General features: G+C 31.1%; 3 protein-coding genes across 3 annotated transcripts; all 3 read right to left on the bottom strand.

Annotated features, from left to right (window-relative positions):
• Positions 1-4192: 4192 nt before the first annotated feature.
• On the bottom strand, positions 4193-10122 carry LOC139890941 (serine carboxypeptidase 1-like). Its single transcript, XM_071873873.1, has 9 exons — positions 10108-10122; positions 7161-7329; positions 6762-6869; positions 6403-6674; positions 6079-6328; positions 5865-5964; positions 4736-4831; positions 4455-4560; positions 4193-4327 (listed from the first exon to the last, which is right to left on the bottom strand). Exons 3-9 carry the CDS (start codon positions 6835-6837, stop codon positions 4193-4195), a joined length of 1035 nt encoding a protein of 344 aa, XP_071729974.1. The 5' UTR covers positions 6838-6869; positions 7161-7329; positions 10108-10122.
• LOC139887930 (serine carboxypeptidase II-3-like) lies at positions 7051-7536 on the bottom strand. Its single transcript, XM_071870976.1, has one exon. The coding sequence runs from the start codon at positions 7534-7536 to the stop codon at positions 7051-7053; it is 486 nt and encodes a 161-aa protein (XP_071727077.1).
• Positions 8849-10577, bottom strand: LOC139887929 (short chain aldehyde dehydrogenase 1-like). The gene is made up of 3 exons (XM_071870975.1): positions 10555-10577; positions 10285-10505; positions 8849-9513 (listed from the first exon to the last, which is right to left on the bottom strand). The coding sequence occupies exons 1-3, from the start codon at positions 10575-10577 to the stop codon at positions 8849-8851; spliced, it is 909 nt and encodes a 302-aa protein (XP_071727076.1).
• Between the last annotated feature and the right edge of the window lie 12924 nt (positions 10578-23501).

Here is a 23501-nt window from a genome sequence, read left to right as displayed (position 1 = left end):
TCAATTTTACCAAAAACTGATCTGTGCTCACTCGCGCGGACGAGACCTCACTCGTACGAGTGAGTCCTCAACCGCGTGGTTGAGCCTCAAATGCGTGGTCACTCGTACGAGTGACCTGTCAGAAGTGTGGGAGCTGTTAGAACATTCCAGCTCGCTGTTTTCGTGTTTTTTGACCCAAAAACTCAATTTTTGCAAGATCTAACACCAAAACCACTTCCAAAACATCATATAAACTATATAAAACATATTTCTAACATCAATTAACACATACATACACATTAGATCAAGAATCAAGCTTAATTTCATCAAAAACCCATATGAACACAAAAACCCAATTTGAGCAAGAATCACTACATGAATCTATGAGAAGCTTACCTTAAAATGATCACGAAATCATAGAGAACAAGAAGATATGATTAATTTGAGCTCAAGAACATGATCTAGCAATTAGGTTTTTGTTAGGTGAAGAAGATGAAGAACGAGGTGTTTGGAAAAAATCTGGAAAGTGAGAGAAATGGACTACACTAGTCATCTTAATTGGGTTAAATTCCCACACTGTGCAACACACGGGTATTTATCAATTATCTAATATCTTTCGTACATCATTTGGCAACTCAAACGAAGTCCAAATTAAATATACAAACCTGTTCTGTGACCCTTGTCACAAACTGGTCCTAACCACATCATCAACAAATAATAAATGTTAATTTAAAATAAAAGCATATAATAACACAATATAAACTTAAGGGCAAACTAGTAATCTTACAACTAGGCCCGGTTGAGGATGTTACACTTATCTTTCAACTTTTAAATTTACAATTTACACTTACCAGTGTCACATGACAACATACAAAATACATATTTTAGACGGAATAGACGCAAATGTATAATGTTTACAAAAGAACACATTTCAACTAAGTAAAATCACATCAGAGTTGACTCCTGTCAAACATAACATTCACTATGCCCGTCTTCTCCCCAAAATGCATCATTTACAAAAGCTAACAACCTGCAGGGAGGAGATGGAGGAGAATTAGCACGAAGCTAAGTGAGTACAACTAACTACAGGCAATAGCATACATAACTGTTATACTAATCATGTCACAAAGGCTAACACATAATCATCACCCAAGTGCCGTCTACAGAGACTCTGACGGCTCAGTCAAACCATTAACCACTAGTTGATCGGACTGGAGCTTACCAGAAGTTCCTCCACCACCGTATGTATATATATTATCCACACGCGATGGACGCGTCATTCACATATATATACACCACGATTGTCTAGGATACAACATGAGGAACCCAACCCGCAGGTTGATCTCTCCTACCGAGGCTACCACACAATAGGGACGCACTGGGCTCCATCAGACAAGCATCAACTAACATGCAGTCATCACAACATACTAACTAACCATAGTAGCAAGTATATCTAACAAGCATGGCAATCATAATATAACATGCTACTATATACTATATACACCAGTTAGTCCCACTCACCGAATACCAGCAACCAGCTCAGATAATCTACTACTGAGCGGCTTCCTTATCCTTATCACCTAAACATAAGGAAAATCAAGTTAGTTGCTGTCCGTTAACACCAAACAACACAATACATAAATTTTTGTATCAAAAAGCGTTCGCTAAAAATTTCTGCTTAATACTTATGCATTTTTCAAAATTTACATCCTGATCATCAATAAATAAACGGGCAGCATAACGGCTAGGAACAGCTAAATTTCACTATAATGCATCACTGATCTACATCCGTACGGTTGCACACGCAACCGTACGGTTACAGCCTCCATCCGTACGGTTACAATATGTAACCGTGCGGTTGCAAGTTTCTGGCCCGGTTGCACAACACTGCTGCATCCGTACGGTTGCACTTGCATCCGTACGGTTACACCACACAACCGTGCGGTTGCAACCTGCAACCGTGCGGTTGTATTCATCGAGCTACAGTAGCAGAAACTGACGGGTTTCAAGTATAAATCACCAATTCTTGTTCTAGAGCTCGTTTTTGACATCCAAATTACCCACAACTCGACAACAACATAGTTTAGACTATAAACCCACAATTTTGACATCAAAACAACATCAATTTAAAGATATTTGACCCAAATTCACACTTTCAACTAACTCACACAAAAACCCAATTTTCTCAAAGATTAGAGCATGAAATGTTATGATTCTTACCTTGATAGAATCGGTAAATCACATAGAACAAGAAGATATGATTAATTTGAGCTCAAGAAAAAGATCTAGGGTAATTAGGGTTTTGGTTAGGTGAAAGAGTAAGTACGGGTGTTGAGTGGAAGTTTCAAGAAATGGAAGAAATGAGCTGAATATTGCTTATATATTTATGTTAAATAAAATACCCCATCACACACGGGTATTTACCAGTTATCTAATAACTTTCGTACATCATTTGGCAACCCAAACGAAGTCCAAAATAAATAGACAAACATGTTCTATGACCCTTGTCACAAACTGGTCCTAACCACATCATTAATTAATAAACATTAAATAAATAAAATAAAAGTATATAATAACACAATACTAACTTAAGGGCATTATAGTAATCTTACAGCTATGCCCGATTGAGGATGTTACATCCAAAGGACAAATTTAAGTCCTTGGATCAGAATTCCATCACATGTGATTGAATTTTACAATCACATGTGATTGGATTTGACATGCAAAATCACATGTGATTGGGTTTTACAATCACATGTGATTGACATGCAGAATCACATGTGATTGGGTTTTTACTATCACATGTGATTGTAAAAACCCAATCACATGTGATTGACTTTTCGAATTGTAATGATGATAAGAGTGATTTTTAGAATCAAAGACTTTTAAGTTGTGATTCTTTCATCAAAGTTGTTCAAAATCAAATCTTAAACACTCATTAATCATTAACTGAAGCTAAATCATCACATAATTCATGAATTTAATGATGAACACAAACAATTGACTTTTTTTCTCGAACCTTTGACCTTGAAATTCGGATTCGTTTCTTCAATTTAGGAACTGAGATATTGCAGATAGTTTCACGATGGGATTGTGAACACTTATACATTTTAACATTTCCTCAAATCGTTCCTGATTGATCCGGAGACCTAATCGCCTTGACTTTTTGAAGAACGAAGAACACGATTCAAATAGCTTCAAATCCGTTGTTGTTGATTCAATCTGATGATGAACGGGGTTTAGGATTACGATATATATATCATGTATTTCAGCTCAATTCATTGTAAGAATCATCATGAGAAGAATTCACAATTTGAAGGTGTTGAAGAACATGAACGTACTTGTAGTTCCCCAAAATTTGAAGGTGATGAGAAATCATCTACAATTGATCTAAGGGTTACGATTTATCCCTTTGATCTCAGCTTAAATTAAGGCTTCAAATGAATATTCCTCACTGAGTATTATCATATCATTTAATATTTTATTAAAATTAAAATATATTACCATCTTTGAATAATAGACAGGGGCGGAACATTGTGTAGACAGGATGGTGCACTCGCCTCAGCTGAATTTTTTTAGAAAAAATTTGAACTAAAAAATTAAAAATTTTACTAAAAAATAAGGGTTTTTCAGTGTTCGCCTCAGCTATCATTGGAAAATTTAATAATTTTTACATTTGCCCCGTCTGTGGTCCGGTTCAAGTTCCGCCACTAATAATAGAGACGATAATTTTATCCCTCGTCGATCACTAGACTACTATCTACGTGGACTTCTATCTATTTATATTTTTAATATAATTCCAAATTTATTTTCGTTTTTATGATATTCACAAGTCACAAGTGGGCTGAGCCACCATGACCCATATGCCACATCATACATGTCAATTTGAGTTTGTCAATTTAAGTGAGCTGAGCCACCCATGGCTATAATATTTATATAATCTTTTGGTGATATTTTCACAGACAATATACCGTAATTTTTGAATGTGTAATATTGGGAGTGACAAAAAGATGAAAATTAACATCAAAACATCCTTCAAGTAAATCAATGCACCAACAGTTCGAGTTATTATAACCTATAATCAAATCAAATACATTAATAGTAAGTCGAAACAATGATTTTTAAGCAAAAAAATCATTAGAAAAACTAAAAATGAATCCAGGATTAAAGACCAAATATATTATTCTTCGGGATCGAAATCGTGAAGAGTTTTTCAAGGAAGCTTTCCTTCCAAAAACGACGAAAAGAATGCAAGTCCACGAGCCGGTTGGTAACTCGGGACAAAGTGTCCAGCTCCTCTTATGGTCACAAATGTCAAGTTTTCGTATCCCTCGACATATCCACCAACCTGAATACCGATAACCATAAGAAATCGATCTCATGAGCCATTTACGTCACCAATATATAAAAAAACAATTCCAAAAAAATAAAAAAGTATAACGAATGAAGACTTTCGAGAGGGTATCTTTTTTTACCTCGCCTCCGTACATCCATGGATACCATGGTGTCTTTATGGATGTTTGTAGTTTGTCGATTGAGTACTTACTTACTGTCACTGGCACTCTTCCATCTGTATCTCCACTGCAATTTTCATAAAGCCGTAATTTTATTGATTACATATTTAAATTTGCTAAGTTATTATTATTATTTTGTTGCTAAATAACAATTACTATTAAAATTAAAGGAACCTTCGTCAATAGATAATAACGGTTACTATTACTGAGCACCATTTTGATGGTAGCATTAATTTCATTACCTAAAGATCCAGACACTAATTCCACTGGACATCAAATCCTTAATCACAGGTAAGACTGTAAATGGCATGTCCTGCCAGTTTTCATTGATATAATCACTGCACACAATCACAAGATTTTATATATCAATTTTAAGCTAGATGACATATATTTGTATGTGTTTTTAATAAGGTTATATATATATATATATATATATATATATATATATATATATATATATATATATATATATATATATATATATATATATATATATATATATATATATATATATATATATATATATAGTAGAGGGATCAAATGAGAACATTTTAGGAATGAGAACTCTGAGAACTAAGGTAGTCTAGCAAAAAATAGGACGCGGCCGAACAAAAAATCACATATTCGAACAATTTTTTTTGGCGGACGAACAATTTTCCAGAGGGTCGAACTATTTTGGCTAGATGCAAGTGCTATTTTTGTTCTACATTTTTATGTAGAACATAATGTAGAACACATGTAGAACATGCTTTTCTACACTTGTTTTACATCATTTTTCATCAAATTAAGTTATGGTTTAGATTTTAGGGTTTAGATTTTAGGGTTTAGGGGTTTAGATTTAGGGTTTAGAATGAGTTTTTTACACGAACGGTTTAGAGTTTAGGGTTTAGGGTTTAGGGTTGAGGGTTTACGGAGTAAACCCGAAAACCCTAAACCCTAAATCGGGCTAAATCAAAAAAAAAAAAAAAAAAAAAATTGAATTTTGAAAAAAACAAGTGAAATTCGAACAAAAAAAAGAAATTCGAACCAATTTTCCTTCTACAATTTTGTAGAACCGAACCAAAATTTTGTAGAACCGAACAAAAAATCAGGCGGCCGAACAATTTTCCCCAATTCGAACGAATTTTCGTTCTACAATTTTGTAGAACCCAACAGAAAATGTAGAACATGTGATTTTCATGCATCTTAATTTTTGTTCGACTAACCACAAAATTGTTCGGCCGCGTCTTTTTTTGTTCGAATTTGAGTTCTCAGGTTCTCACTCTTAGTGAGTTCTCAGTGGATCCCTCCCCTATATATATATATATATATATATATATATATATATATATATATATATATATATATATTGAACAGTTAGTATAGTATTACTTGCAGTCGTTCCATTGAACCGGTTTTGCGTGAAGGGATTGTTGTACAGAAGGAGTGTTCAAGTATTCAGCAATGTAATTCTCACTACATGGATCAAAATCTGATATCTGTACAAATCATATAAAATTATTTGTCAATATATTTATTTTTATATAGATATTTAGAGATGTATAAACATATATTTACTGTTTCGATAGAGCAAAATGGAAAAAACTAACTGAGGGGGTGCTATTGCTGTACGGTGAGCATAAAGGAGCATATATGTCATAAAAGTAGATGTTACTAAAAGCATCGAACGCCTGACTTGTATAATCGTCACACGATTCTGTTTCTACTGCACCCTGAGAAAAATTACAGTTGGAGATAATTCCATCATGGATTTTATCAGAAATAAGCGCGTGCGTCCAGAAAAATTCAAACATTCCTGTATTTTCTGTTTCATCGTCCACGTACGCATTTCCTAGCTGAAAAGTTTCAAGTTATTACATTTGTACCAAAATTGAAATTAATATTTTGGTAATATAGTTTGCAGGCTTACTGCAATTCCTTTAAGGTTAATGACAGTTTGATTAGTTATCTTGTTGTTATCAAGAATTAATTGGGCGAGTTGAGGAATGTAATGTCCTGCATAGCTTTCTCCTGCGATATAAAAATCTCGAGGTTTGTATTCTGGGAACCTTTCTAACCAATTAATTAGAAACTTATATGAATCCTTTGCTGTTTGTACGTCGCCAGTTATATAATCTTTAGACGTGTTTGAGTAAGAAAATCCAACTCCCGCAGGGGATTCCAAGAAAAGTACATTTGCAACTGCAAAGGTTATTATGAGTTTATGATCAATAACTAAAAAGAACTCTGTTTTTATTTAAACTTGTACAAGATATATATGATTCTTACCATTGTTCCATGCGTATTTGTTGCGCGATAGGGTCACTTTATCAGCATTTACTCTAAAGGGCCCGAGTTCCATCATGGCCCCACTTCCAAAAGAAGAGCAACCGGGCCCTGCAGAGTTCAATATTCATTTTATTTTTCATTTTACATTTTTTTTTAACAAATCATCTTTGGCTTATCATAAATAGTACGGAGTATGTAGGGTACAATGTAATAAGTATTGTCTATAGATTATTATTATAAGGGTTCAAGTCCAACCGTGGGCTTAGTCTCCAACCGTGGGCTTAGTCTATTAATAGTCCACAGTTGGATATGGACCATAATAATAATCTATGTATCTATAATCTAATAATAGGATCTTAGTTTTTGAACATGAATGACTCGAAATAAAGAAAATGTTACCTCCATTGAGCCAGAGGACTAGAGGATTAGTGGAAGAGTTGGTTGGTGACTCTGTAAGATAGTAAAAAAGTGCTCTCCCATGGTTCGGGTCAACTGTCACATAACCTGAATACTGGTTAAAGTCGGTTCCATCCGGCTGACCTGGCAACGCTGATATCTTGTCAGCATCCTTCAACCCGTCTTGTGGGCCCATGTAAACAGGTGAGTAGGACTGGTCATTTTTCCATTCTTGTGTACTTGCATGACCTGAAAATGATCTTCTTTTAGAACGTTGGATCTTTAGAGCGTTCTCAAGAGGGTCATATCCATTGCCACCATAACACGACACGAAAACTAAGAGACTAAAACAAACAGATAGAAGAAATGAAGTCTTCATTGTTATGTAAGAAATGTTATAAGTTGATTTTAAGTTTGATCATGATCTAGAAACACTTATATATACATGTGGATTCTTGTGGGAAGTAACGAGGTTTGATGTCGTCTTGTTGAGTTTAACGTTCGAATGTTGAAACTTAAGCTTTCATTGTTTAAATCGAAACAAAACAACAGGAAACTGATACAATGTTGCCGGATTTATATTATACTCCTATTTTTTAAGACTTCATTTGGTGCAATGGAAGATTGAATGCTTAACCACTAATTAATTAATATTAATATATATTATATATTATTATGATGAAATTTGAAAAAGGAAAAAAGTCAATTGTCACTATCAAATTGAAAAAATTTTCTACACAAAAATTCAAATTGATGTATATATATTAAAAAAAATGTTACCATGAGTATGAAAAAATTGTATATATAAACCAATCACTGACACAAATTAAAATCAAAATATTAATTATGTTAAGTGATATTATTATTGTTATTATCCTAATCCTAATAATATACGTAGCTAATCATTCTTTCATGGTATAAACTCTGAGCGACTAATAGTACGGTATATATGGTTAATTATTAATGATTAATGGATAACTTATTTTAACTCGATCCAAAATGAGAATGAAATGAAGAAATAAATGAAGTTATGACAATATATATCTGGGCCCATATATATTTGGGTTCTTGGTTCTCCAATTGTTGCAACTTTTGTTGATAATAATAAAGTTTACTTGCTTTTCAAAATAAAAATAAAAATCTGGGCCCCTATAATATATCTGCGCTATATCTACATGCCGCTCCTCATACTCTGTTGAAATCTTGATAACGCATTCATTTTAATGTATCCCAACTGTCCCACTAATTATTGTCTTGTGAATCTTTATCCTAAAATTTCAATTTATCGTTATAAGTTACTGTTACTATTACTCATGACCGGTGAGTACGTATCTTAGACTCATTTATATGAGTACTTTCTTTGTTTCCTCAATATAATATAATGCTTAAAAGCATTGATGCGAAGCTTATGAGATGTTCAACAATCCACTAGATGAAACAAAATAATTATTTAATATCATCATGAAGGATTCGTAATTTAAAAAAAACTCCCCACCACAATCAATCTATAGACCATTGACCGACAAACTTACATTGACCCTGTTAAAAATCAAATACGGTGAAAGCTAATACAAACAATTAAAAGCGACCAAACAAACCGATTACCATTGCGCCAAACAACCACATCAAAACCTGAACCGAAACCAGAACGGCCAAAAAACCCTAAACTTGCCACCACCCAAACCCGGTTATCATAACTTTTGGCCTAAGGCTTCAAAAGTTTGTTTAATTACCCCTGAATAAGTAGGATTAGTAGTACTATAACCACCATCAACTACCAAATTAACTCCACTAACAAACTTGGAAGCATCACTACCCAAAAACACCGCCGCTTCTGCCACATCATCTGCCGTCGGCACCACCTCTTTCAACACCGAAGACGCACACAATATACCATCAACGACAGCCTTATCCAACCCCATTGCGTTGGTCAATAATGGTGTCGAAACCCCACCGGGTGAAATACAATTAACCCTAATCCCATGTTGCCCTAATTCAACGCACAAGTTCTTCATCAACCCTACCACTGCGTGTTTTGATACGGTGTATGCATGTGGTGATTCACCTGAAATTACGGATGCTGAGCTGGATGTGAATAAGATCACGCCACGTTTTGCCGGAATCATAACCCTGGCCGCATGTTTAGCTCCCAAAAATGATCCAAATACATTTACGTCGAAAACTCGTTTGAAGTTTTCATTACCCGAGTCTAAGATTTTGAAATCTAGGGTTCCTGGGATGCCTGCATTATTAAACATGATGTCGAGTTTTCCAAACGTCGAGACAGTCACATCAACTACGTTCTGCACGTCGGAATCTTGAGTGACATCACAATGGACGTAAATAACATTCTCACCTAAGAGGGATAGAGGTTTAAAAAGAAAGTTTGTTAGTTTCGAACGGGTGTAAATGAGTCGAACTACTATAAAGCTTTTCTTTTTGGGTAAGCGAGGAAACCCTCCTATGAACGAAGCTACTACAAAGCTCTGTTTGTCAAAAACTCGATTTGAGCCGAGCTTAAACGAGCTCTAGCTCTCAAGCCCGAGCTTAAACATATTTTGAGGATCATTTAGTAGACGAGCTCGGGATCGAGCTTCTTATTTCGAACAAACTTGCAAGCCTAAACGAACCGTTAATCTATATGCAAGTATAAAATTACTCCTATTATTTTTATTTTTTTATCACAATATAATATCAAATAGTTATATAATGAGTCGAACTCGAGCCGAACTATTGACAGTGGCGATTTGAAAATCAAAATTGAAAGTTCTCATATACAATTTGAGTAGTACTTTGTAAAAACAAAATTCTAAAGAATGACGGTTTACTTTTACAAATCCATAAATTTTAAAATCATGTGGAGTTTTATCTTTAGATTTAGTGATATCCTATACAATTTGAGTAATGTGTTGTTTAATAAATATTCAAACTATTTGTGTCACGACACCACCCGCTCTTTCCTGGGATCACCACTGTATAATGTCAATCGAGTTGAGCTCAAACTTAATATATTAAACTCAAAATGAGGCTTTAAACAAGCCGAACCCGACTTGACTTGTTTATACCCTTAGTTACCATGGGACATATATTAAAAAATTATAAGACAATCTAGCCCATTTAACCCTACCTGGCTCCGACCCTTTTCCAGAATTAAAGTGTAGATCGTTACAAAGAGAGCGACCTAGATCATCTTGGACATCTGCGATCACGACTTTGGCGCCATGTTTAGCGAAGAGCCTGACCGTGCTTTCGCCGAAGCCGCTGGCTCCACCTGTAACTATGGCAACTTTTCCTTGCAATCTATATAATGTAAAAATTTGTAATGATATGATCGTTAAAATACTTTTACTTTTTATGTTCACAAAAAGGTTTAAAATTGGATGTCACAGATAAATACCTGCAGGGAATAAAACCATTCATGGTGGGTTTGTTTGCTACTGAAGAACGGGAGAAGGGAATTTATAGTCTACTTACAACATGCAAAAAAAAAAAAAAAACTGCATGAGAGTTTGCCAAGCTGTAAGTATTTATCATAGGTGTCCCACCTCAATACCTGTAACCAAGGTTACAAAATGCGCAATTCGGGGATTAACCGATCGGCAATTTGCAGATTAATCGATTTAATCGAATTGTACTTTATATACTTTTAAATATTAAATTTCAAAAAATTATATGTATCAATTTAGAAGGAAACCATAAAAATAAATATAATTTTGAAATAATGGTGTAAAATTGTTCATTTTGTTCAAAAACTCTAAAGTTCTGGTTTAAGTTCATGTTAAAAATGTTGACCAATTTTGACCTTAACCGACTTTGATTACCAAATTCGATTTTGACCCATCAATCGACATTGACTGATTAATTAAACGCATTTTGAAAAATCGGAACGCATTGCTTTTAAAAATGAGTAATCGGAGATTAATCGGTGAGTAATATATTTTTTTACAACACTGCCTGTAACTCTGTATTTCAACTTTTTAAGATTATTGTACATCTTTATGTATTTTGCTAAATCTATATATCTATGACCACTACAAGAAACGGATCATTTACGGGCGATTTTTAGAGACGACATATCGGCCCAATAACCTTTTATGGATGACATGTCGTTCCAAATATGTCATTCGGAATGCCATGTCCTTTGGAATTAATGCCTCGTCCGTCCAAAAATTTCGAAAAAAAAAAATGCTAACCAAAAACTAGAAAATTTTGCCGTTTCATGATGTTGTCCGGAAAAGTCAATTTCTGTGTTGTGGACACTTATGATGCTAAGATCACAAAATTTGCATGATTTTAACCAATAATCATAATCAATTAAATATTAAATAAATTTTTATTTTGAAGTGTTGACCCTTAACCTTTTTATATTCTTCTTTAGAAAACATTAACAATAACAATGAAATGCTGTGATGTTAATTATATTATTTCATCAAATTTATTGATTTTAGATCTACTCGGTACTATATGGACTGTTATTGAATACGGAGTACATCGTACTTGTAATTATAGATGGTGACATTCGAGTAAGTAAAATGGATGGTGATGATGCGAAGGAGTAAGAGATAATTTTGTGGATTTTATTCTATCGTATGTGGATAAATTATCATTTACTGTACTAATCTACTTAAATCACTCAAAATAATTATATATACTGTACTTACATAATACGGAGTATTGAATATTTAATAAGTATACTTTTCTAAAATATAATATTTATGAAAATATAACGAAATATAGAAGGATTATTATAAGTATTTTAATATGTAATGATGTTCCTCTATTCTTAGTACTTATGATTAGTATTAGTACTGTATCATTTTCACTATTTATTTTTCGTTATATATTAGAAAAAAAAATAAAATAAAAATAAAATTATTACATCTATAGCCGAATAAAGTGATAATCCCTTATGTATTTTTGTAACTGTATTTCTGGAACGGTGATATGTTTTTTTAGATGTAAAAGTAGTACTACTTTAAAAAGGTACTCCGTAATAATACTATAAAATATTGGTGTCACATTCAAATAATAGAAATGAATTATTGGAGCCATAAATTGAGGCAAACATAGGTGGTAGAAATGGTTATGTTAAATGTCCACCATCTTGAATAAGGGGTGTGGCCACTCCCATGCTATAACTTATCTCAGTTGAGATCACAAGTTGACCATATACGCCTCTAATTTCTGTAGGTGCATTCCTCTTTGTATGTAAATACAGTATCATATATACTACAACTTGTTCAAATTAATTACAATAATTAAGTGATGAAGTTAATACGAACGTATTTTCAACCTTTTGAAATATTAATTAATTGAATATTGAATTCTCCAAAAAGGGTCTATATGACATATCTTATGTGCAATCTATTCAAGTAAAAGTGTAGAACATTGCATCTATACACCACTTGTAATTTTGATAAACCATCAAATTTATTTCAAATATATATGATTAAAAATTTTGTCAAAAAACATAATAAATACAACTTCCAAAAAATACCTTTATCTCTCAATTCGACATAGATATAAGGAATTCAAAAATCCGACCTCCCGCCCATTTTTTTGCTTCTCCGACAACCATCATCTCGTCGGTGGTCTGAATCTTTTCATTTTTCCTTCCTTTTAACCCCTTTTCTTTCGTATCTTTCTCTCTCTATCTCCGGTGGTAGATCGAGATTTTTTTTTTCATTTTTCGGTGACCGCCATTGAGTTTTAAGGGATGCATGCGGAAGTTCTCATGTATTCCAAGCTCAAGTGGTGCATGATTATGCTAATGAAGACATTCTCTCGATTGCTCGCCAGTTTCTTTTTTCTCGTTTTTGGCGATTAGTTTACCAATAACTTTTTTGTTCGCCGGAGTTTACACTTTCGGTTGTGCTTGCCTCTTCTCCTCCTCTTTTTATCATCTTTCACATCCACTTAACCTCTTCTCTCCTCCTCCACTTTCATCCGCTTTCCGATTGGCTCTATCTATTTTCTTCGTTTGTCATCGAAGGTGCTTCAACATTCTCTATGTCGTTATCTTGGGACTTATATTGGTGATAACTGGAGTATGGTGAGCTTTTGCAAGTTTTCAATGATTGGATAGTTGTTTTTGTGCAGGCTATTTTATGCATGAAGGTTTCCCTCTGTCCGGTTGGTCGCTTTAATCGTATTCACGTCAACAAGTGTGACAATCGACAGGCTGGTGTGATGATCCGGGAATTTCCGACCAAATTTAAACTTAATCTTTATATGATTCCCGACACGATAAACAAAGTCTGTTAAACTGAGTCTCATAAATTTTGAACTGTTTACATGAAATCATTTGACCTTTGACTGTGCTCGACGATTCACGAACAATTGTTTGTAAATATATATACATACGTATATGATTGCTATTAATAATTATTATATTGAAATATATAAATCATTTGACCTTTGACTGTGCTCGACCATTCACGAACAATTGTTTGTAAATATATATACATATGTATATGATTGCTATTAATAATTATTATATTGAAATATAAAATATATAAATGTTAAATATTCAAACATGTTATTATATAGAATAAGTAATACATAAGTAATAAAATGTAAAGTTAATATATTATATGTAAATACAAGTCAAAGTATAAAAGTTATATTAAGATCATTACTTTCATTAATGTTAATATTTATAATAATATCTGCATTATGGATATTAGTAATATAAATGAAATTTGATATGTAAAATTTTTATTATTAATATTATTATTATATTAATATCATTATAGGTAGTGTTATCAATAAAATTAATAATAAAATATTTGATATCTTTGTTAATATCATTATAATTAATAATAAAATTCTAATTTTAGATATTATGATTATTATTTATATTGTTATTAAATATTATTATTAAGAATTATTATTATTAAAACTTATTATCATTATCATCATTTTTATTATTATTAGAAAATAATACAAACTATTGTTTTTATCACTTATAAAATTAGTATTTCCATTATTATAATTAGTGTTTCTATTTTTATTAATCTGTATTATTAATATAATTATTAATAATTTGTATTAATTTTATTATTATTATTATTAGTTTCATCATTTTTTTACTAATATTATTAATAATAAATATTAATGGTTGTATTATTAATATTATTATGTTCTTTATAGATAAATAGATATACGGATTCAGTACAGATAGATAGATATACGTACACAAAAACACAGATAGATTGATATACGGATACAGATACCAAATAATTAACACATGGAGATATATATATCCCTTTCAATTTTTTTTTCTGTTTAATCTGTGACCTGCTCGACATACAATCATTCACCCGTGATTTTTTTTTTTTACAATCATTCAATCCAACCTCCAATTAATCACACCCTATTAACCTACTGCGTTTTGTATAAGGAATTCAAACAGAAAAATAAAAATAAAAAGATGAATGTCGACCCCGTTCTTTAACTTTTTGGTCAAATTTCGAATTCGAACCAATTTTAAAAATGTAATAATGCAGAAGGGTTAGGAATATCATCCTAAAACTTTCTGTAAAGTTTCAATTCCCAATTCTTAGAAACAAAGACAAATTCGTGGGTTAAAGTTTTGATTTCCAAAAGTCAAACATTTTTATTCAATCAAATTCGCGTTCGTTATAATGTTTCAAGTTCAATTGGTGTTTGAGAAAGTTTTTAGGATGGATTTGCAATATATTTCGTGTTATCATCTTTGTTTAATACGCTCAAAAAATTGAAAATCAATTTTTTTTTATTTCAAACAGCTACTGAATGATGCTGTATTCATTTTTTTTTTCGTTTTATATATTTTTTTATTTATCAAAAACATCAATTACTGATTTTCTAGTTGTCTACAAGTCCTAAATTAAATCATGAATTGGTTGCCTTGGGTCCTCTGGTCGTTCGAGGTGTATGAAGGAGGAAGAGGGATAATAAACAGAAATGAGTTATATTGTTTTTAAACTGATACTAAATCAGAGTTGTGTGGACGGTTGAATGGTTAGGAGTGTTTCGGGTGTTCATGAGGTCTGGGGTTCGAGCCTCGCTTGAGGCAAATTTTTTTAAGAAGCTTACTGAAGGTAGATTTCTTTTTATTATGTTAAATTTATCATTATTATTAATTATTATTATTATTGTTATTATTATTATTTATTGTTGATTATTATATAATTAAAATGATTATTATTATTATTAACAATTAATTATTATTAAGTATTAGTATTAGAGCATTATATGTACTACTATTATTTGTTATTATAATTATCATGATTACAAAAATTAGGTATAAAATAATATATGATTGTGATTGTATTAAGTATGATTAAAGTTATGTTATATTAAAATAGTACTATGAATATAACCACAATATGTATGATAAATACTAACACAACATACATAGAAGTATAGATACGTAATGATGTAAAAAAAAATTATATTTAAAACGATGCATATACGAATAAGTAAATACTATAAACATGGTTTTAAAGAAAAAATAAGTATATAACTTGTGATATATAAATATTAGTAATAAATACAATATATACTGATTATAATTTTTTGTATATATATATATATAAGCATATATTTTTAAATGACATATTAATATGTATATAAATATTTATTAATAATATAATATATTACGTTTTCATATAACTATATAATTTGTATTTACTTAAAATATTATCATATTAAAAACTTTGAATATTTATAACATATCGATATAATTTATGTATCAAAAATATTTTCACAGAAACTTACTACATTTATATTAATAAATGTATTATGATAATTCAAATATAAATATTAGTTATTAAAAATTATTAATGTAATGATATAATAAATATTATATAACCAAAACTTTTAATATGTTAATACTATAATATTGAAAAATAAACATAAAAATTATTTCTATAACATTTATATCACTAGTAACATATAAATCTGCTCGATTACGATTATGTGTATTAACATATATATGAATAATATAGGTTCGTGAATCCGAGGCCAACCCTGCATTGTTCAAATGTCGTCATATGTATTTTTACTACAAAATACAGTACATTGAGTTTCATTTACCTTTTTACCCTTTATATTTTTGGGCTAAGAATACATGCGCAACTTTTATAACTGTTTTATGAAATAGGCACAAGTAATCAAAATTACATTATATGGTTGAATGATCGAAATCGAATATGCCCCTTTTTATTAAGTCTGGTAATCTAAGAATTAGGGAACAGACACCCTAATTGACGCGAACTCTAAAGATAGATCTATCGGGCCCAACAAGCCCCATCCAAAGTACCAGATGCTTTAGTACTTCGAAATTTATATCATGTCCGAAGGAGGATCCCGGAATGATGGGGATATTCTTATATGCATATTGTGAATGTCGGTTTTCAGGTGTTCAATCCATATGAATGATATTTTGTCTCTATGCATGGGACGTATGTTTATGAGAAATGGAAATATGAAATCTTGTGGTCTATTAAAATTATGAAATGATTATTTATGATAAACTAATGAACTCACCAACATTTTGGTTGACACTTGAAAGCATGTTTATTCTCAGGTATGAAAGAAATCTTCCGCTGTGCATTTGCTCATTTTAGAGATATTACTTGGAGTCATTCATGACATATTTCAAAAGACGTTGCATTCGAGTCGTCGCGTTTATCAAGATTATTATAAAGTCAATTATAGTTAGATATATTATGAAATGGTATGTCTGCTGTCAACTTTTGATGTAATGAAAGATTGTCTTTTCAAAAACGAATGCAATGTTTGTAAAATGTATCATATAGAGGTCAAGTACCTCACGATGTAATCAACTGTTGTGAATCGTTTATAATCAATATGGACTTCATCTGGATGGATTAGGACGGGTCTCTACAGCTGGTGGGTTTAAAGATGTATGTTTTGTTATTCTTTATTTTTTGTTTATTTGTTTTGCGCATTATCAGTCTGATGACTGGTGTTAGTCGGTTTCAATTTAGGGTGATCCGAGGGGAATATGGTGCTACTTGGTAGAGTTAGAGGTTTTGTTCATTGTAATGTACTTGTTTTAGGAGTATACTGAAGTTTGGTCATTGATGTTGGATGGAGGGGTAGGTTGAAGTGTAATTGGTTTTTTCAAGGTTGTTTCGGTTGGTGTTCTTTGCTACTGTAATATCCTATAATCGGGTCTAGGTGAAATGACCATTTTACCCTTGGGTATGGTGTAATTAATGATTTTAATAATTGTATGTTTATAATTATTTATGTATTTAGTTAAGACTAGTTTGTGACAAGGGTAACAGAACAAGTTTGTTTGTTTAATTTGGACTCCGTTAGTGTCTCCTAACGTAGTGCGTAAGATATCAGATAACTGATAAATAACCGTGTGTCATGGGGTATGAGTTTTTAACCCATTTATAAGCTTGCTTCTAGACATTTCTTGCATTTTCCCCAAAATTGAAATTTAGACCGCACCTAATTTCTTGCTCTATCAAACCCTAAGTGATTCAAGATTAAAAATTGGATCAAGTAGCCTAAGTGAATGATTTTCAGCATCCTTGTGATCATCTAACTAGGTTTGTTAATTGAATCCTTTTTTATTCTTAGAAATTGGGGTTTTATGAGTTTTATATAAAAGAGTAATTTGGTAATTGAGTCTTTCGTTGTGATTTAAAAAAATTGCTGGTGTTATAAGTTGGTATCAGAGCATAGGTTTGGCCACATGTACATTGTGTTGAATGTTATGTTCCCAAACTTTGTGTTGTGTCAAACATATCTGAGGGGACGAGCAAAGTAAATGTAGGGATTACATGCGTTAGTTGATAGGTACTAACCTGTTTTCCACCAAGAGTTTGTGTGAGATGTTGTGGTAGTGCAGATATGACAGATATTACAGGAAATGCAACTGGATCGTCAGCCCCCAGAACATTCAGAGCCTCAGATGAAGACGGGTATGTGTCAGAAGATAATCTGCAGGAACAAATTCTAGATTTGGAAAGTCAGTTAAAGGAAGCACATGATCGAATAAGGGATTTAGAACAACGTCAGGGTAACAGTGAATCCAAGTGGTAGTGTACCGAATTAGATGTTTATTGGGTATCCAGTGCAGTCACATATTTATCAGCAAACTGGAAGTGCTTTCCAACAACAGTAATGGTTACCACCTCAGTTTAATCAACAATTCCCAAATTAGATGTAGGGTCCGTATCAAATGCCGACGTTTCAACAACCAAAGAAATGTACCTTTAAATAGTTTCTGAATTGTAATCCGCCAGAGTACTCAGGAAGTTCTGAAATGTCCCGTTCATATCGATTACAAATATTTCATATTAATTGGTTTCGTTGCAAGGTTTTGACCTCTATATGAGACGTTTTTCAAAGACTGCATTCGATTTTTAAAACAAACCATAACCTTTACTTTATCGATAAAGGTTTAAAATACATAGCGTAGATTACCAAATAATGGTAATCTAAAGTACAACGTTTACATACGACCATTACATAATGAGTTACGATAATATATTACAACAATTTATTTTTCGAATGCAGTTTTTCTTTAAACATTATCATACAAGCATGCTGACTCCAAATCTTGTCCTTAATTTAGCATGCAACAGCGGAAGCTCTTAATAATCACTTGAGAATAAACATGCTTAAAACATTGAAAGGACCCATTCATATACATTATAAACGATTCACAATAGTTGATTACATCGCGAGGTATTTGACCTCTATATGATACGTTTTACAAACATTGCATTCGTTTTTAAAAGACAAACTTTCTTTACATCAAAAATTGATGGCATGCATACCATTTCATATTACATCCAACTATAATTGACTTAATATTAATCTTGATGAACTCAACGACTCGAATGCAACGTCTTTCAAAGTATGCCATGAATGACTCCAAGTAATATCCTTAAAATGAGCTAATGCACAGCGGAAGATTTCTTTAATACCTGAGAATAAACATGCTTTAAAGTGTCAACCAAAAGGTTGGTGAGTTCATAGGTTTATCATAACAATCATTTCAATATATTAATAGACCACAAGATTTCCGTTTATAAATATATGTACACTCGCAAGTGTATAAAAGTATTCTATAAGTTGTAGGCACCCGGTAACAAGCCTTAACGTTCATGTTTTACCCTCTGAAGTACACCAGATCAGGTGTGTTTAAAATAACCTCGAAGTACTAAAGCATCCCATAGTCAGGATGGGGTTTGTCAGGCCCAATAGATCTATCTTTAGGATTCGCGCCTACCGTACATAGACAAGTAGTTTAATGTTACCAAGCTAAGGGTATATTTCTGGTTTAAACCCACGTAGAATTAGTTTTAGTACTTGTGCCTATTTCGTAAAACATTTATAAAAACAGCGCATGTATTCTCAGTCCCAAAAATATATATAAAAGGGAGCAAATGAAACTCACCATACTGTATTTCGTAGTAAAAATACATATAACGTCATTTAACAAGTGCAAGGTTGGCCTCGGATTCACGAACCTATATTAATTATATATATTTATATGTTGGTCAATATTTGTCTAATAATTTTTGGTCAAGTCATAGTGTACCACAATCCTAATGCTCGAGACTAATCTACAAAAGTTAATATAAATTTCATTTGTCTTAAAATGATTTCCAAAAATTTTGTACATAATTAAATATAGTTAAATATCGTCATTTTATATTTTTAAATATTTACAAAATTTATTAGAGTAAATAATATTATAATTTATTTGTTAACACATAAAACTTTATATATATATATTTACTAAATGATAATAAAAATGACATTTTTTTTATTATAACAATAATATTTTTATTTAAAATTATACTTTCAATAAATATATATTAATTTTAATGTTAATAATGATATTAAATTAATAGTTCAATCAAAATAATGATTTGATAATCTTTGATAAAAATATTATTTGTTTTAATTAATTTTTTTTATAATGATAATCATAATAATCATAATAATAATATTAATATTTTCATTAAAAATAATACTTTTATTAAAAATGATAATTTTTGTGTTAATGATAATAAAAATAATAAGTTGATAATTTTAACCATAATAATGATCAAAATGATAATTTAATAGTTTTTGATAAAAAAAATATTAATTATTTTTAAATAATAATAATCATAACAAATATAATAATATTTTGATAATAATTATAATAATAGTAATGATAATAATAATCAAATAATTTTAATGATGATTTTAATGACGTCGTAATAAAAATATTCATTTTTAATAATTAACACAAAAATTCAATTGATTATAACTTCAAATCCGTCCGTTGAATCCATTCGAAATCTAAATGAAAAATTTATAGTTTTTCGCCACCTTTCCAAAAACATATATATCATATACCTTATCTTAACCGCAGAGGTAACTAATTCAGATTCTATCCTAGGATATATTTTGTGAAAAATAAATATAATAGCATGCATAATCCTAATTTCTCGAGCACTAGTCAGGGACACACTAAAAGTAAATAAAAGTCAAGTTTTGAGTGCTCACGTATCAATATTGAGATTCAATATTGCAGGATAGTATTTAGACGCAACGGAGATGATAAACATTAGTTTGACTCACGAGCAAAACCCCCAATCATTACCCATAACCTCCATAGCTATAACCCATAATCTCCTTAATTTTATTCCACTCATGACACCAATTTTGGAACACTTGGGCAGAACCCCGTCATAGAATTTTAATACTAATGGTACTCCTAATCTCAAGATTAATAATAATATTAATCTTAATATAGATAATAATAATAATAATAATTTTAATAATTATAATAATAATAATAATATATGAATATATAAGAAAGAGATTGAGAGACAGAAGATGAAATGAAATGAATTCGAGATATGTGTTTGTGTCGTGTGATATATATATACGTATATATTTAATATAATAATATAAATATAATATAATAATTAAAATAAAGTAATAATATAATAATATAAAATTTTAAAACGTGTAAAATAAATAATATATAATAATTCAATTTTAAATCTTACGAATCTTTAGAATTTAAAAAGTTGTATTTCTCAAATACTTTAGGGGTATATTATGTAACTTATAATTAATAATTTCTATCATGTCACTTTCATGTGAATAGTAAATTAATTAATTTCATTTCATTTACTATTCATATGAATAGTAAATGAATTAATTTCGATTCAACTATTTAAGCTACACGTTGTTGTACGTTGTGCTTTAAAAATTGTACATTTTTAATTTAACTTTGTTTCTTAAAAAAAAATTACAAAAATTATATCATAAAAAAAATAAAAATAAAACGACTTAATATATAAAATTTTAATTTGAAATAGCATCGTTTAATAGTAAATTTTTATCATTTCATATATAAATCATGACGGGTTCGAGTTTTAAATTATAGGTTGTTCGTGAATCGTAGGGTAAAGTCCAATGGTTAGTTGATTACATAAAGATTTCAAAACTTTCGAGACTCAACATTACAGATTTTGCTTATCTTGTCGGAAACATATAGAGATTAAGGTTTAAATTTGATCGGAAATTTCCGGGTCATTACAGTACCTACCCGTTAAAGAAATTTCGTCCCCGAAATTTGATAGAGGTTGTCATAGATAACAATAGGGGTGTTTTCATGACGAATATGAAGTAATAATTGAGTTTTATCATTATTGAGAGATATAGATAAAACGATTCGATCACGTGAAGCGTACGAGTGAAGTTATCACAAAAGAATGAAATGTGTAATATGGAATATTTTTAACCGATGACGTGATTATGATTGATTTTCGGATTTTAAGGGATTTAAAGAAAATCTTACGTAATAAGATTTGATTTTTCGGCGATCGGGATCTTCTTTGATTTAATGCGACAATCTGTTTCGATTTCTTTGTCAGATATTTTACTATAAATCTACCCCTTCGTTTTTCTTATTCTCCACACCTTCTATTCTTTCCCTTTCTACTCATTCCTTAATATGCTCCATCCAATCCTGGTTCTTGATATACTCTTGTATTTATAGTGTTTCTAGTTCTCCCGTGTCCTTATATTGCTATATGCATTGATATACACAGTTTGTAATTTCTGAGTGGTTGTTGGGTTTTATATCTTCCCTTATGCTTCATTGTTCCTGCTTCTGTCTTCTATAATCATTGTCATTCACAGTTAATGCTCTTTTCTATTTACTACGATTTTTTTTACTACTATTTTTATTTCGAAGCTTCATTCTTTTTCTTTTCCTCCTCTTCAACCAAGCATCTCTTGTAATGGTCCGTAATTCACACATATGGATTTTGGAGTGAAAATTGTTAATGCTCTAAGATAGAAATGGTAATGGAAAAATTTTGATTTGTCAAATTATCAGAATATCCTGGAAAAGACCGAATCATCAAGAAATATTTTCTTGATATTTTTAGAATTTTGAATAGAATGTAAGAGCCGTGTAACATGGTACATGATGATGGTACTGTGAATCATCACATTCCATTAGAAACTCAACATGACTTACTGTAATATAATGAAGTTGATCAAGTTTCATTATATTATACTAATTCATGCATCAGTTCCCAACACCGCTTCAGAACATTCCTATTTTAAACTCGAAGGTTTTAGAATTGTAGAAACTAACACAGTTTTTTTTTATGTTGTAACACAGATATTACGGAGAGATATATGATCTTAGATAAGAATAGTTGTGAAAATATCTTCAGAATTATTGAGGATATTTATAATGAAAGACACGATAATATCTTAGGTTTTCTATCATCGATGGATAACAAGGAACATTTGTCTATGAAGGTCTAGAATGAGGAATAAAGTATTTGCCGACGATTTTAGCGCACACTGAATCATTTGGATCCTTTGAAGTCATACTTATTCTTTATGATTTGTCCACGGCTTTCTTCATAGTTTCGCATAATCCACTTTTCGGTACTAAATTTTCTGTCGAGCGTTCCTAACCCTCCTTTCTTCATCATCAACTTTTGGCCATTAAGACCATCTATTACATGCTGCTTCGTCAGCATTTTCAAAGTTAATGGATCTGGGTCATCGGTTATCAAACCGAGGTGGTTTCCGGAGAATTGTGTTTTTAGATGATTAAACGCTGATGGTAATTTGGTGGAATATAAAAGGTTCCCCAGTAACAATAAAGAGTACGCATATATATCAAGGTTGTTTCGGATGAAAAGTCGGAGTTGACTTGTTGAAGCTGTGACAAAATTTGGCTACTTTGAAAAAAATTCGTAAGGTTGTTTTTGCTAATAAATGCTAAAGAATTCGACGCGGGTACGTGTTAAGCTGTAACTTTGAGTTCGAGAGTTC

Source organism: Rutidosis leptorrhynchoides, chromosome 2 (genome assembly GCF_046630445.1).
Source record: "Rutidosis leptorrhynchoides isolate AG116_Rl617_1_P2 chromosome 2, CSIRO_AGI_Rlap_v1, whole genome shotgun sequence".
Lineage (NCBI taxonomy): Eukaryota > Viridiplantae > Streptophyta > Magnoliopsida > Asterales > Asteraceae > Rutidosis > Rutidosis leptorrhynchoides.
This window is presented reverse-complemented; position numbering and strand designations above follow the sequence as displayed.